General features: G+C 39.5%; 1 protein-coding gene across 5 annotated transcripts in view; it reads left to right on the forward strand.

Moving 5' to 3' along the window:
- Positions 1 to 13100, forward strand: part of LOC117985865 (transcription factor Sp4-like) — a 28289-nt gene extending 15189 nt beyond the window's left edge. Inside the window, exons 10-17 of one of the 5 annotated variants that reach the window (XM_034972662.2) lie at positions 66 to 152; positions 985 to 1044; positions 3006 to 3140; positions 3938 to 4067; positions 6240 to 6423; positions 7694 to 7840; positions 8149 to 8293; positions 9679 to 13100. In XM_034972662.2, the coding sequence (XP_034828553.1) occupies positions 66 to 152; positions 985 to 1044; positions 3006 to 3140; positions 3938 to 4067; positions 6240 to 6423; positions 7694 to 7840; positions 8149 to 8293; positions 9679 to 9843 (1053 nt within the window). In that variant the 3' untranslated portion in view covers positions 9844 to 13100. Of the gene's footprint in view, positions 1 to 65; positions 153 to 984; positions 1045 to 3005; positions 3141 to 3937; positions 4068 to 6224; positions 6424 to 7693; positions 7841 to 8148; positions 8294 to 9678 lie in introns of all 5 variants that reach the window. The other 4 variants (XM_069499937.1, XM_069499929.1, XM_069499930.1 and 1 more) reach the window with 4 other exon arrangements.
- Positions 13101 to 13502: the final 402 nt, after the last annotated feature.

Raw genomic sequence — 13502 nt, forward strand, 5'->3', positions numbered from 1 at the left:
AGTTCCGATTTTCGCCACGCGCCAAGATAGCCTTGTCGCACTGTAACACGCTCGTACCTTCGCAGATGCAAGCGCAGCCGCAAGTAGCCAACGTCCTCACGCCGTCGGGACAAATACAACAGATACAAATAGCTTCCCTCGGCAATGTGCAGGTGAGATAATATTGTCCACGTATGTTTATTGTTTATACAGTGGAAACTTGATTAACCGGACTAATTGTTGTCGTTAGGGATTCGGATAATCGAAAATCCGGATAATCGAATATATGAAGAAAAGCGGGTTTTGTGCATATTATGTAGTTCACTATAATAATATTTTCAATTTTCAAAGTAAGATAACTATACCAAGTGGGATATCATATGAAAGGACTTCTACAACAAGGACATTCTAAAACAGATTTTTATTTATTTTTATGCATAATAGTTTTTGATTTATCGTACAAAATGGCGGAAAAAATACTCGAGTATGGAACCCTCGGTGCGTGAGTCTGACTCGCAACAATTTTCGGTTGGTAGTCCGGATAATCGCGAATGCGTATAACTGAGGGCCGGATAATCAAGTTTCCACTGTGCTTTGCATTTAGTTATAAAATATATTCTTACTTAAAGAATAATATGTTATGTACTATAAGTTTTATTTTAAACCCTATTGAACTTTGGAATTCTGGTGTGGCTTTTGGAAGCTTTCTATCCTTGATAGTTTATTCTTGCACGTTATTTGCCTAAGAAAGGGATACTTATGTGTTTGTTTCAACCCTAAGGTGCCTGTGTGCATACGAACTAGGTTAGGTAGTGTTACGGATATTCGCATCTATCGATACCTAAAAAAATCTGACGAATTGAGAACCTCCTTCTTTCTTGAAGTCGGTTAAAAGGGGAAGTGAAAATAACTTTTTATACAGACCTACGTAGAGAAATACTCTTGGGAAAGTAGATAAGTAGATGTTGGCTATCGGTTTGTAAACCTGGGCTTGGTTTGGCGCAGCAGGCCGGAGCCGCTCAGCAGGCCACTGCGACCGCCGGACCGCCCACCATCACTCTACAGGTAAATACTTAAACATGCTTCAATGAGGAGGTTTCCAGGCAACGTTCGATAAAATTTTCATAGATGGCGCTGAATACTACCACCTATATCTATATGATCTATGCTTTAATGTTCGTCGTATCAATCAATGCCAAAGTAAGAGCTAGCGTGCACTGCAATTTTCCTTACGTTTCTTCCCCACAAAATCTGTGAACTATAATAGAAGTAATTAATTAATTTCGAATCCGATTTAAATTTAAAAATTTAAAGCATAGGTCATATAGATATAGGTATTATTTTTCATCTTTATTGGTGGTAGTATTTAGCGCCATCTATGAAAATTTTCTCGAACGTTGCCCGGAAAACTCCTCATTAAAGCTGCAGATACAATGTGTGTTTGTGTGTTTTAGTAGAGTGTTGTAGTGTGTTGCTTTGCTACGTAATCTGCTGCGACCTCACACTAAGAATCAAGGTGACTTGGCATAAAAATAATGATACCTTGTTTAGAGCAAGCTAGGTGTATAGAAAAGCTCTGAGGAGTGATAAAGACAAAAACACAGTTTTTTGTCTTTGTCATGGTTTAGCTTTTTTTGTTGGGCTCATTTGTCATCGGTGCCCAACAAACCTCTGTAATAGTAATTTATTGCGAATATTACGAGTTTTCATTTAGTTTTCTGTTTTAAATTTAGTAGGTATCGAAGGTGTGTAGAAGCCATTTATGGTATATTGCTGTGTGATCGGCTGTAAAAGTTGTAGTGAACGCAAATTATGAAACATAACCTTTCATAAGTGTGATTTATTTTGTTGTTTTGTCCCTTTCGGGTATACGCTTCCGGCAAGTCTCTTTGATTCTAGTCTGAGGCTGCGACAATCAGTCAATCAGCAGATCGATTACAAAAAAGCTGCATCAATCATTGCTGCGATCCCAATGAATTTATGAGGCTTTTTCACTGACCGACACGATACCGATATCGTTGCCGACACGTTATCGGCTACGACGTATCCCGATAATATCAAGGATGTGTGATATAATTACGTGACACGCATCATGTGTTTGCGTACTTTATCGTACTATGTAACTTCATCCGCTAGCTGCACCCAAAACTTGTTACAATTACTTTTTTGTGACGTAAATAAAACATGTAATAAATGAATATATATACAGTTTTCTATTTAGCGCAGGATAATACCTATTATATCGCACAACTGGTGTTTATAATTAATAAGGCATATCTTTGGTATAAAAACCTTCAGGAAAATATCGATGTAAATAGAAAATCCGATAATACGATATTATCGTTATCGTGGGTCGGTCAATTAAACATACCCTTAGAATTACTATTGTGCGCGATGTCTCCAATCCAATCGCCTTCTGTCGCAACGTACCACAACACAAAGTGTTTATGCCTTTGAAGTGACATTATAAAGCCAAATTTGCTTTTTTTTTATTTATTTATTTAATTCACCAAATGGATTACAGTTTTATAGTCATAAAGTAAAACAGCTATTAACTAAGTTCATACTTTGGCTTCCATTTAGCTCTTTATTTGAAATAATAAAATGTAAACTATTTACTGTAATTTTAGTTAGTTCCATTGGAGTTTTGGTCAAATTATTCCTTCATTATCATAATATTTCAAAATATTTTTTTGATGTAAGATATTGGGTAGACAAGAATATGCTTAAAGAAATTACCAAGAAATATTCGGTAGGACTAAATATTTGTTGCTAACTATAATACGTTTTATACATATTTTATAGGACTTCCGCAAAGGAACGCTTGCTTCTATACAACATAATACGTTTTGTTTTGCTCGTTTTCTAAAATCTAGCTACAGGGACAGACTTTTATTTTCATAGCTTTTACTAACTGCATGATAACTTTGACTATATTCATGTATAAATTATATGCCAAATATTAAGTACGTAGTTAATGTAAAACTAACATGTATGTAACCCATTAACGCTGCTCGGACGTGAAGGCGGTAACAGGCCCGATGCAAACTGACACGAGCCAACAGCAGCAACCATCACAAGCGATCCTTACTAGCACACCGACGGGGCAGCAGCTCACCGTTATACCCACTAGCAATGTGAGGACAGCCAATGTAGTTCAGGTATATGCCTGGCGACGTAGGCAAGTCATATAGATAGGAGAGTTAGGGTGTAACACACACGAGCCAACAGCAGCAGCTGTCATAAGTGATCCTTACTAGCACACTGACGGGGCAGCAGCTCGCCGTCATACCCACTACCAATGTGAGGACAGCCAATGTAGTGCAAGCCATATAGATAGAAGAGTTAGGGTGTAACAGACACGAGCCAACAGCAGCAGCCGTCACAAGTGATCCTTACTAGCACACCGACGGGGCAGCAGCTCACCGTCATACCCACTAGTAATGTGGGCACAACCAATGTAGTGCAGGTATGTGCCTGGCGACGTAGGCAAGCCATATAGATCGAAGAGTTAGGGTGTAACAGACACGAGCCAACAGCAGCAGCCGTCACAAGTGATCCTTACTAGCACGCCGACGGGGCAGTAGCTCACCGTCATACCCACTAGCAATGTGAGGGCAGCCAATGTAGTGCAGGTATATTATATGCCTGGCGACGTAGGAAAGTCATATAATATAGGAGAGTTACGGTGTAACAGACATGAGTCAACAACAGCAGTAGATTTTAGTCTGTAAAAAATGATTCCTCATGCGCCATTTTAACTCTATGGGTCAACTGTCATGTCAAAAGTAAGGTTCACCTTTAAAATAAAGACTAAAATCATTCATCCTAGACTAAAATAGTATTTTGACATGACAGTTGACCCATATAGTGCATGAGGAGTTAAATTATACGCGTTATATCTAACTTTTAATAATTTTCTCTAAATCGGAAATTAAAAATAAAGTGTGTTATACAGATGCCGACGCTGGGCGTGGGTGGTCTGGGCGGTGCGGTACAACTGGTTCCAGCGATGGGTCTGCCCGGGGCGGTACAACTCACGCAGATACCGCAGGCCCAAGCTCAGTCCCAACCACAGCCCGTTATTGGTAAGCTTTTACACTCTTTAGGTTGTGGCATATAAAACTGAGTCATCATCATCATCAGCAACCGATAGACGTCCACTGCTGGACATACGTCTCTTGTAGGGACTTACACACGCCACGGTCTTGACGGTCACGCTGCCTGAATCCAGCCGCTTCCTGCGACTCACCTGATGTCGTCCGTCCACCTGTTAGGGAGTCTTCAAACGCCAACGTTGAACGTTTATCCTCAGTTTTGTAGGTTACAAAACTGAGTATAATAATTTGTTTACTGTAAAAAAACTGGTCAAGTGCGAGTCGGATTGGTACATGAAGAGTTCCCTACCATCTTACAAGAAATAACACTTTTTGTTCCCACACCGAGCCCACCGTGCACTAGTTACCTCAGGGACCACGGGTCATAAAGTAGATCCATGACTTGTACTAAAGGTAGGCAGGTTTATTGTGAACCAAAAGCCGAACATAGGACTATGACAATCTCAAACCAGTATAATATATAATAATATGTTTGCCATAACAGGTGTACAACAATGATAGACAGCGCCATCCATGATGTGATTTAGTAAACGTATTATTTGGTCGTGAACATTTTTCATTTTTTTTTTATGTTACCACAATTCACGGATTTCGGATTTTCCTTTGAAACTCTAAAAACAAGAAAGCAAGTTAACTAATGTTGCGTCCACCAATCTATACTTCAAATTTCAAGGCTCTAACTCACCTCTTAATTTAAAATCGGCTACAAAATTTGTTCCGGGCAGACAAACAGACCGACAAGAAAACTTGTTAAAATCGTGAGATATGTTTTAGTCTTGAACAATATCGTGTTGTGTAAACAGATCTTTTTCTTCGTTATGCGACCGAAATGGCGCTAGGACGCTTGTGACCACAGACTACAGAGTACTTTTTATATTTTTATTTTTGTGACTTGACGTGACGTTTATATAACCTCACTTTTTGTTCGGAACTTCGGAGTTGTAGACGTGACGATTCGCTGTTTATTGCTTAGTTTTCTGAACATTAGTGTCCGTTTTAAAATAATTCGTCTCCGTTGTTTATTCGAGGTAACTGTGCATTCTCACCATCCTAGTACTCCTACCACGTAGGAGACAGGTTGCTCTCTCTATGGCTCTTCGTAAAAGACAGGTTAAAAAGGGTATGTAAAAATCCCATCTAAAATGCTAAGCAGAAGACACACCTCTTTGAAGCTTATTATTATATACTCCAGCTTTATGCCCGCGACTTCGTATGCGTGGACTACAAAAATCTTACTATCTTAGGGATCGAATTTTCAAAAATCCTTAGCAGATGTCTACGTCATAATTGCTTCTGCAGCCCAAATTTCAGTCCAATCACTCCAGTAGTTGAGCAGTGCGTTGATAGATCAGTCAGTCAGTCTAGTCATCTTTTCCTTTTATATATTAAGAAAATTAGATAACTCCCGCGACTTTGTCCGCGTAACTTTTGGTTTTTTAAAAATTCCATGGGAGTTCTTTGATTTTCCGGGATATAAAGTATTTTATATCCATCTCCACAATGCAAGCTATCTCTACACCAAATATGCCTGTGACTTCTGTGTGAATTAAGGTTTCTAAAAATTCTGTGGAAACTTTTTGATTTCTTGGTCCTCTGTGTCAAATTTCGCCGGATCACTACAGAGAACGGATCTCCTCTCAGAGAGAAGGGTTTTGGTCATACCACTCTGGCCATGTGTGGATTGGTAGGGGTAGGCTTTACACACCTTTCAAAACATTATGGAGAACTCTCAGGCATGCAGGTTTCACAATGTTTTCCTTCACCGTTGAAGCAAGTGATATTTAATTACTTAAAACGCACATAACTCTGAAAGGTTAGAGGTGCATGCCTGGGATCGAACTCCTAATCTCCGATTAGAAGGTGGACATCCTAACCACTAGGCTACCACAGCCTGTATAGATGTACATAGCAGAAATCATATCTACTTTGGGTTATAGTGTGTAATAAATATGGTTTTTTGTACTTCAATGGAAGGGAATAATTAATTACTTTTCTTTGCGAGGATATCAAGTTAACAGGTTCTAGTTAAAGAGATTCTACTGTACTAGCTCATGTCTGCGACTTTGCCCAAAAAAGCATTGTCGTATCTGACTGCTCTGTCACTTTACAATTAAAATTCATTTCCAGAAACACCATTTCCAGGACAACAGATCCAGCAGGATCCCAACGAGCCAGGCAAATGGCAAGTGGTCACCGTCAGTTCTGGTAGCAACACCACCACCACTGAGTGCGAGGCTAATAAACTTCGTCCCAACAGTCCCAACAGTGGGAAGCGACTCATGAAGAGAGTGGCATGCACATGTCCTAACTGTGATCAAGGGGAAAAGTAAGTGAACATATTGTTATTCTTCTTCTTTGTTGTTACGTTCTTGACAGTTCTTTGATGTATTATAATGTCCCAAATGTTTATAGCATGTTTCCAAGAAGGAGCAATCCTAGATTTAGGGGACATAATATGAAGCTACAATATCAATTGCCATCGTCAAATCCATTAAAACACTGACCAACAGAATCATTCACATATGGAATAAATTGCCTAAGGATGTGGTTATGTCAAGTTCTGTTAACCAGTTCAAGAATAGATTAGATAAACATTAAGAAAACTCGAAGTCTTCTGATATAGATGCGTCATCGAAAGCTGCTTAGTCTATTAAAAAAAATGTTTAGCTCTTGATAGAGCAGTCATGGTCGTCACTGCAGTGCTGTGGCACACTTAACTATGTCTCCATTCCTCTCTGATGGATGCCTTCCTTGTGCACCCATGTAAGGAGATGTACATCACCCTCACTTGGTCTATCTCATTCTCTGCTCACCATAATATGCTCTGGTGCTCTCTAAAGATGATGGGAGATGTACATCAGCCTCACTTGGTCTATCTCATTCTCTGCTCACCATAATATGCTCTGGTGCTCTCTATTTTTCTTTGAACTACTAGACATTTAATGGAGACATTATATTATACTAGCTTATGCTCGCGACTTCGTCCACATGGAATTAGGTTTTTTGAAAATCACGTGGGAACGGATTTTCCAGCATAAAGAGTAGCCTATGTCACTCTCCAGGTATTTATCTATACCCATGCAAAAAATCACGTCAATCCGTTGCACCGTTGCGACGTGATTGAAGGACAAACCAATAAACCAACAAACAAACACACTTTCGCATTTATAATAAGGGTGATGTGACCAAAAATGTGAAAATGTTAACTGTATCTCTAGGTAACTGTATTTCATCAAGAAGACATACTTTTGTATTTATAATCACAGAACAAATGAATCTTAAGCCAATTCCTAGTTGCATGTTTATAATATTTGTTTAAATCAATATTTAAATCTTACAAATTAACAATTTTGACCATCTTTCATCTTTTGAAAGTGAAAAGCTTCACATCAGCCTTAGAATGACATTTCATCTTTGTAGAGTGTTGTCTCTGTCACTCATACCCACATGACTCTTTGTCAGCCTCAACGACTGAGTCAGTGCTCTACAAATCTGCTGTCTCCTTCTAAAGATCGATGTTCATCACTTTTGGCCGTGTACTGTACCTATACCGAGTAAATAATTTAACTTTGACGGTGATGATGTGTTTTTTGCAGCCGCCTGGTGGACCGCAAGAAGCAGCACGTGTGCCACATCCCCGGCTGCAACAAGGTGTACGGCAAGACATCTCACTTGCGAGCGCATCTGCGGTGGCACTCCGGCGAGCGGCCCTTCCTCTGCAACTGGCTCTTCTGTGGGAAACGGTGAGCTCCAGATTCCACATTCATACTTCCATACTAACATTCTTCTTTTTCTTCGACTTGGCGTTTTCTCTACATTTTGCTGCCCAAAATGTACATACATGTGGGAAACATCTATACCAATATTATAAATGTGAAAGTATGTCTATCAGTGTGCTACGAAATTTGTGTTTCTAACCAGCAGTAGAGTCCTAACATATCATGGTGCGGCACAAGTTGTGCATATATGAAATGCTTACATCCTGCAGATATATCTCAATGACGATACAATAAGAAGTTCACAGGTTTAATAAATGATGTTTATTTGTCAGGTTTACAAGATCGGATGAGCTTCAACGACACAGACGGACACACACGGGCGAGAAGCGATTTGAATGCCCCGAGTGCAGCAAGCGGTTCATGCGATCAGATCACCTAGCCAAGCATGTCAGAATACACACCAAAAACAGGATCACAGTAAGTTCTTAAATATACCTCAATGGTGATGATTAATTATGGCGCTGATTCTGTTGTTTTTCGCTAAATTAAATTTAGAGTATCTGCATCAAGGATGGAACATGAATTTTACATTTAAATACTCTAAATTTTAGCGCACACTAAAAATTTAAACGATACGCTCGCGACTGGCAGCTAAAGTCACAAGGTCTGACAGTTCTAAATTAATGTTTAAACTGTCAGACTGTGTCTGTTCTTTTCATATTAGATAAGTAAGAAGAGAATGCGAATACTCTAAAATTAAGTTGTGCTATGAATCAGTACCATTGTTCTCCTAATTGAAATTGAGGGATGTGTGGCAGAAGCGTGAAACAAACTATGGGACCCGTCTGTATGACGACCTCCCTGGCGCAGTGGTAGGTAAGTGGTCTTGTTAGTGGAAGGTCCCTGGTTCGATTCCCGGCAGAAGTTTGGAATTTTATAATTTCTAAATTTCTGGTCTGGTCTGATGGGAGGCTTCGGCCGTGGCTAGTTACCACCCTACCGGCAAAGACGTGCTGCCAAGCGATTTAGCGTTCCAGTACGATGCCAACCAAACCAAACCACACACCACACACAGCAGAAACCAAAGGGATATGGGTATAATAAAAACTGCCATACCCTTCCAGGTTAGCCCGCATCCATCTTAGATCGTCACTTACCACCAGGTGAGATTGCAGGCAAGGGCTAACTTGTATCTGAAACAGGTGTGCACAGTAGCAGAGTGAACTAGTGGAGGGAACTCTCGGTTTGATTCTGAATCGACAATATGTCAAATATTAGGCCATTGTGACGTGAAATCAAAGAAAATATGGCTATCAAATGTACCTACTAACAGACAAATACCAGTACCAGAAGCCTCGACGTTTTGTTAGAAGTTCCGTAACAAACTGTAAACGAATCGAAGTATGGAACGCGGCTTGCGAGATGTCTCTCGGACTTCCGCAGACATCCGAGCGGTCAAGGCCACGTCCGCGACTTATGTCTGATAGTTTGCACAGTTCAGTTAACTATGTATTATGCAGATACCTATATATCGCGGTTGTCAGCGGCATCCGTCAGCCGCGACCGATAATTTGTTTCAGGTTTTGCAATTCACAAAGGCGAGTGAACTTTTGTGGTTACGTCGTTTACATGGGCATTGCGTAAATGTGCGTGCATGTCGGATCAATCAGTCGCGACCAAGCGCTCGCAAACGCACACATTTAGTGTACCTTTATACCGATACGACTTAAACACAAGCATGAGCCACTCGCCTTCGTGAAATGCAAGAACTATAACAACACATGTCACAACAATTTTATTGAGATCTATAATCGACTCAAGCTCGACGATCAAGCTTGTAAAATACTATCTTTTTGTAACAGGAAGTAGCAACATCAACACAATCGATGTACTCCGACTCGGGCGACGACAGTTGTGACGAGAAGATGATGCTCACCATAGAAACCATGCAGGGCCCTGACAGTGAAGAGAAACTCGTTATGATCAGGCCTGGCACCAAGATGGAACCAGATCATATTGATAGTTAGGACTAAGGACATTTCGAAGCCTAAAAAGCTTGGGGTGCAATTTTAGAAAGTTCGAGAAACTCATCTGGTCCTAGTTATTGACCAGTTCCATAGAAATCACGCAAGGTTCTACGAAAAGAAATTGGCCTAGGCCTAGGGCAAATTGGAGGCCCAAAATATTGATAGTTATAACTATGAGAGAGATTTCGAAAAGTGAACAGCTTATGAGTGCAATTTTAAAAAGTTCTAAAAGCGTTTCTAAAACTGTCTAAAAGTCAGAGCCCAATCACATGTGTTTTTACAGTGATGAACTTGGCAGTGTTAAGTTTTAGAGACTTGGCCAAGATCCAGCTAACTTCCATAAAAAACAACAGCTTTTAAAGTATAAAGAGAACTTGTAACTTTAGGACCAGGTTGAAACCTGATCATATTGATAGTTAGGTCTTATAGGGAGATTAATAAGATTGAAAAACTTGGCGTGCAATTTTAGACAGTTTTAAAAGGGCCAACTAACCTACTTTGTACAGTTAACTTGGTGGTGAAGTTTTAGAGAGTTCTAAAACCTTGGCCGGGCCAAGTTAGAGCCAAATTCCTTAAATACCCGTTTAGAGAATAAAAAATGTTAGTCCTGATGATATAGAATGTTAGGAATTAGGGGAAAATTTAAAAGTACTTTTAGCACGACGTGATTTAAAATACTTTTTTTTTTAATAGAGATAGCGAGCAAACGAGCAGGCAGGTCACCTGATGTGGTGTTTCATTTTTTATTTTATTTATTTCAACAACAAAAAAATGATTACAAGCATTCTTTGTGCTCGTTAGAGCTTGACGGCTTAGTACGGCAATTGAAAAATACTTTTAGTACGGCAATTTAAAAATACTTTTAGTACGGCAATTTAAAAATACTTTTAGTACGGCAATTTAAAAATACTTTTAGTATGGCGATTTAAGAATACTTTTAGTGCGGTGATTTAAAATAATTTTAGTACTTTATTTTAGTGTTTAAACAACCGTGAGTGATTTCCATTCTAAATAATATCTGTCCCGGCTGTACTCACGTGTTCAGTCGACGTTAGCCCGACTAGTTTCGAACCCATCCGGGGTCCTTTTTCAAGGGAGTCCGTTCGCGCACGTGCCGCGGTTTTGACAGCGATAAAGATCAGCAAGAACTGTCGGGAGACGATCGGCAGCTGTCTCTCCCCCCACCCCAGCCACCCTCACAACGGGCTCTACGGGCAGCGACACGCGCGGCCCGCAGTCAAAACCGCGGCACGTGCGCGAACGGACTCCCTTGAAAAAGGACCCTGGATGGGTTCGAAACTAGTCGGGCTAACGTCGACTAAACACGTTTGTACAGCCGGGACAGATATTATTTACTTTTAGTACTGTTACTATACTATTTGTAGAAACTATGCAAGATTTAGACAGAAAGACTTGCCATCATGCCCAGGCCAAGTTGGAACCTGATGATGAAAAATGTTAGTCCTGATGATATTGAATATTAGGAAATTGGGGGATAATTTGTTCAGTCTAGAATCTAGACTCTAGATTCACCATCTAAAGGCAATTTTAGAATGTTCTAAAGACTTGTCATGAGTTGAACTAAAGAGATTGAAGAGAGAGAAACGATTATTATTAATTAGGTGAGTAACTTTGTCCAGTGAATTCAATGTAGAAGAATATCTATACAGTAAAATTAAAATTACGTATTTATAGTTTTAAATTATCTTGCACATACATAGTTTATTAAGACAAATCGATTAAAAATTTAAATTAAGTACAATGAAACAATTTTAATGCACTAATATAATTATATTATACTAACAGCCGTACTCAGAGTCGCTTAATCGTTACTTAAGTTTAGTTAAAACGAGACAGAGCTATATCTTTCACATAAATCTGTCTCGTTTTAACTCAATCTTAAGTAACGATTAGCGACTCTGAGTGCGGCTGTAAGTGTATTTTCACCTTTCTATTTAGGCCTAATAATTTAATATCTACAATAATAATTATGTTTATTCGAAACCGCCTTTATGTTAGGATTCGCAATTAAGATGTTTTATAAATGAGGGTAGGTAGATGTAAAATACTGTGTTGCATTATTATTAAAAATATTCTTGTCAGAACAAAATAAATGTTGAATCTGCACAATGGGTGATTTGTCGATCTCTTTGCAAAAAAAACAAGATGGCACGGATGCCTGTGCTGCCGCGTAATTGATTCGTCAGTCAATCTTTCTTTTTTCGTACAATATACAAGAACGTAACTATCCACAGAACAGTAGACATTGTCTCAGATTACTTTTTACCTGACGCCAACTTTAGGCACTTGTCAGACCGCCGACGATTAATGGTGTAAACGCACTTACGCTGCGCTGCGCGACGCAATGCGACTCAAATATAGATTATATGAGTTTGTATGCTGAAAAGCGCCTTAAACGAAGCTGCGTGGCAAATATAGTTTATATGAGTTTATAAGTTTGTACAATATTTAATTGATTTTTGGATAACTTTTATTAATTATTGTTAATATGTAGTTTTTGTGTTACATATCAGGTCATTATTATATTTTTAAGAGGGAGGAAGTAAGTGACGACGACGATTACCTCCCTAGCTGGCGCTGTGGTCTTATTAGCGGGAGGTCCCGAGTTCGATTCCTGGCAGGGACTTAGAATTTCATAATTTCTAAATTTCTGGTCTGGTCTGGTGGGAGGCCTCGGCAAAGCTGTGCCGCCAAACGATTTAGCGCTCCGGTACGATGCCGTGTAGAAACCAAAGGGGCATGGGTTTAATAAACCTGCCATAACCCTTCCAGGTTAGCCCGCTTCCATCTTAGACTACATCATCACTTACCACCAGGTGAGATTACAGTCAAGGGCTAACCTGCCGCTTCGTGCAGCGTAGCGTAAGTGCGTTTGGACCTTTACGAGAAACGAGTTGAGCATAAAACTGGAAACGATTTCGAGCAACGTGAAGCGATAAAGCGTTATCTATTTCATTGGCATGGAATCATACATCGATTGTACGTTTCTTGAGCGAGAAAATAGTCGATAGCTAGTCGCTTCCGTCGACGACGGTGGGACAACTGCCTTAGTTACTACAAACTTTCATTTTCATAAATTGTTAGTTACATAAAGCACATCGAAGCACTTAGTGGGTCCAAGGTAGGCTTGCACGAAACTGTAAATATTATAATAATTAAGTTTGTACCTAAGTTGTTGATTGTAAATTGTAAATAAAATATTGTTGAGACAGTTAATAAAAACATTTTATATTTTACACCGTCTTTATTTATCGCTAACTGGTCGAATCCCGCGACTTCGTCCGCGTGGATTTCGTTTTGGATCTCTCAAATTGCTTTCGTAGCGCGAGTCTACGTTATGATTTCTCAAATTGCTTTCGTAGCGCGAGCCTACGCTATAGGTAGAGAAGAGAAGTGAATTTCTGTAGGAGTTATGGACTAAAACCCAGCGCGTGCCAGAACCTTCGTTATTTTATAAAAGCCATAGACTAATTAAATAAAAGCTGATATTTCTCTGCGTATTGTCCCCAACACTGGAAGGAAAAGGGGAGGAACGTTTGTTTTGATTATGGTGGCTTTGGGAGATAACGTGCAATCATAAAAAACTTACGTCAAAGTATAAAGGTCTAATTTTTTTTATATTTTCTTCGGAATAGTAC

The sequence above is a fragment of the Maniola hyperantus genome, chromosome 1, assembly GCF_902806685.2.
Source record: "Maniola hyperantus chromosome 1, iAphHyp1.2, whole genome shotgun sequence".
Lineage (NCBI taxonomy): Eukaryota > Metazoa > Arthropoda > Insecta > Lepidoptera > Nymphalidae > Maniola > Maniola hyperantus.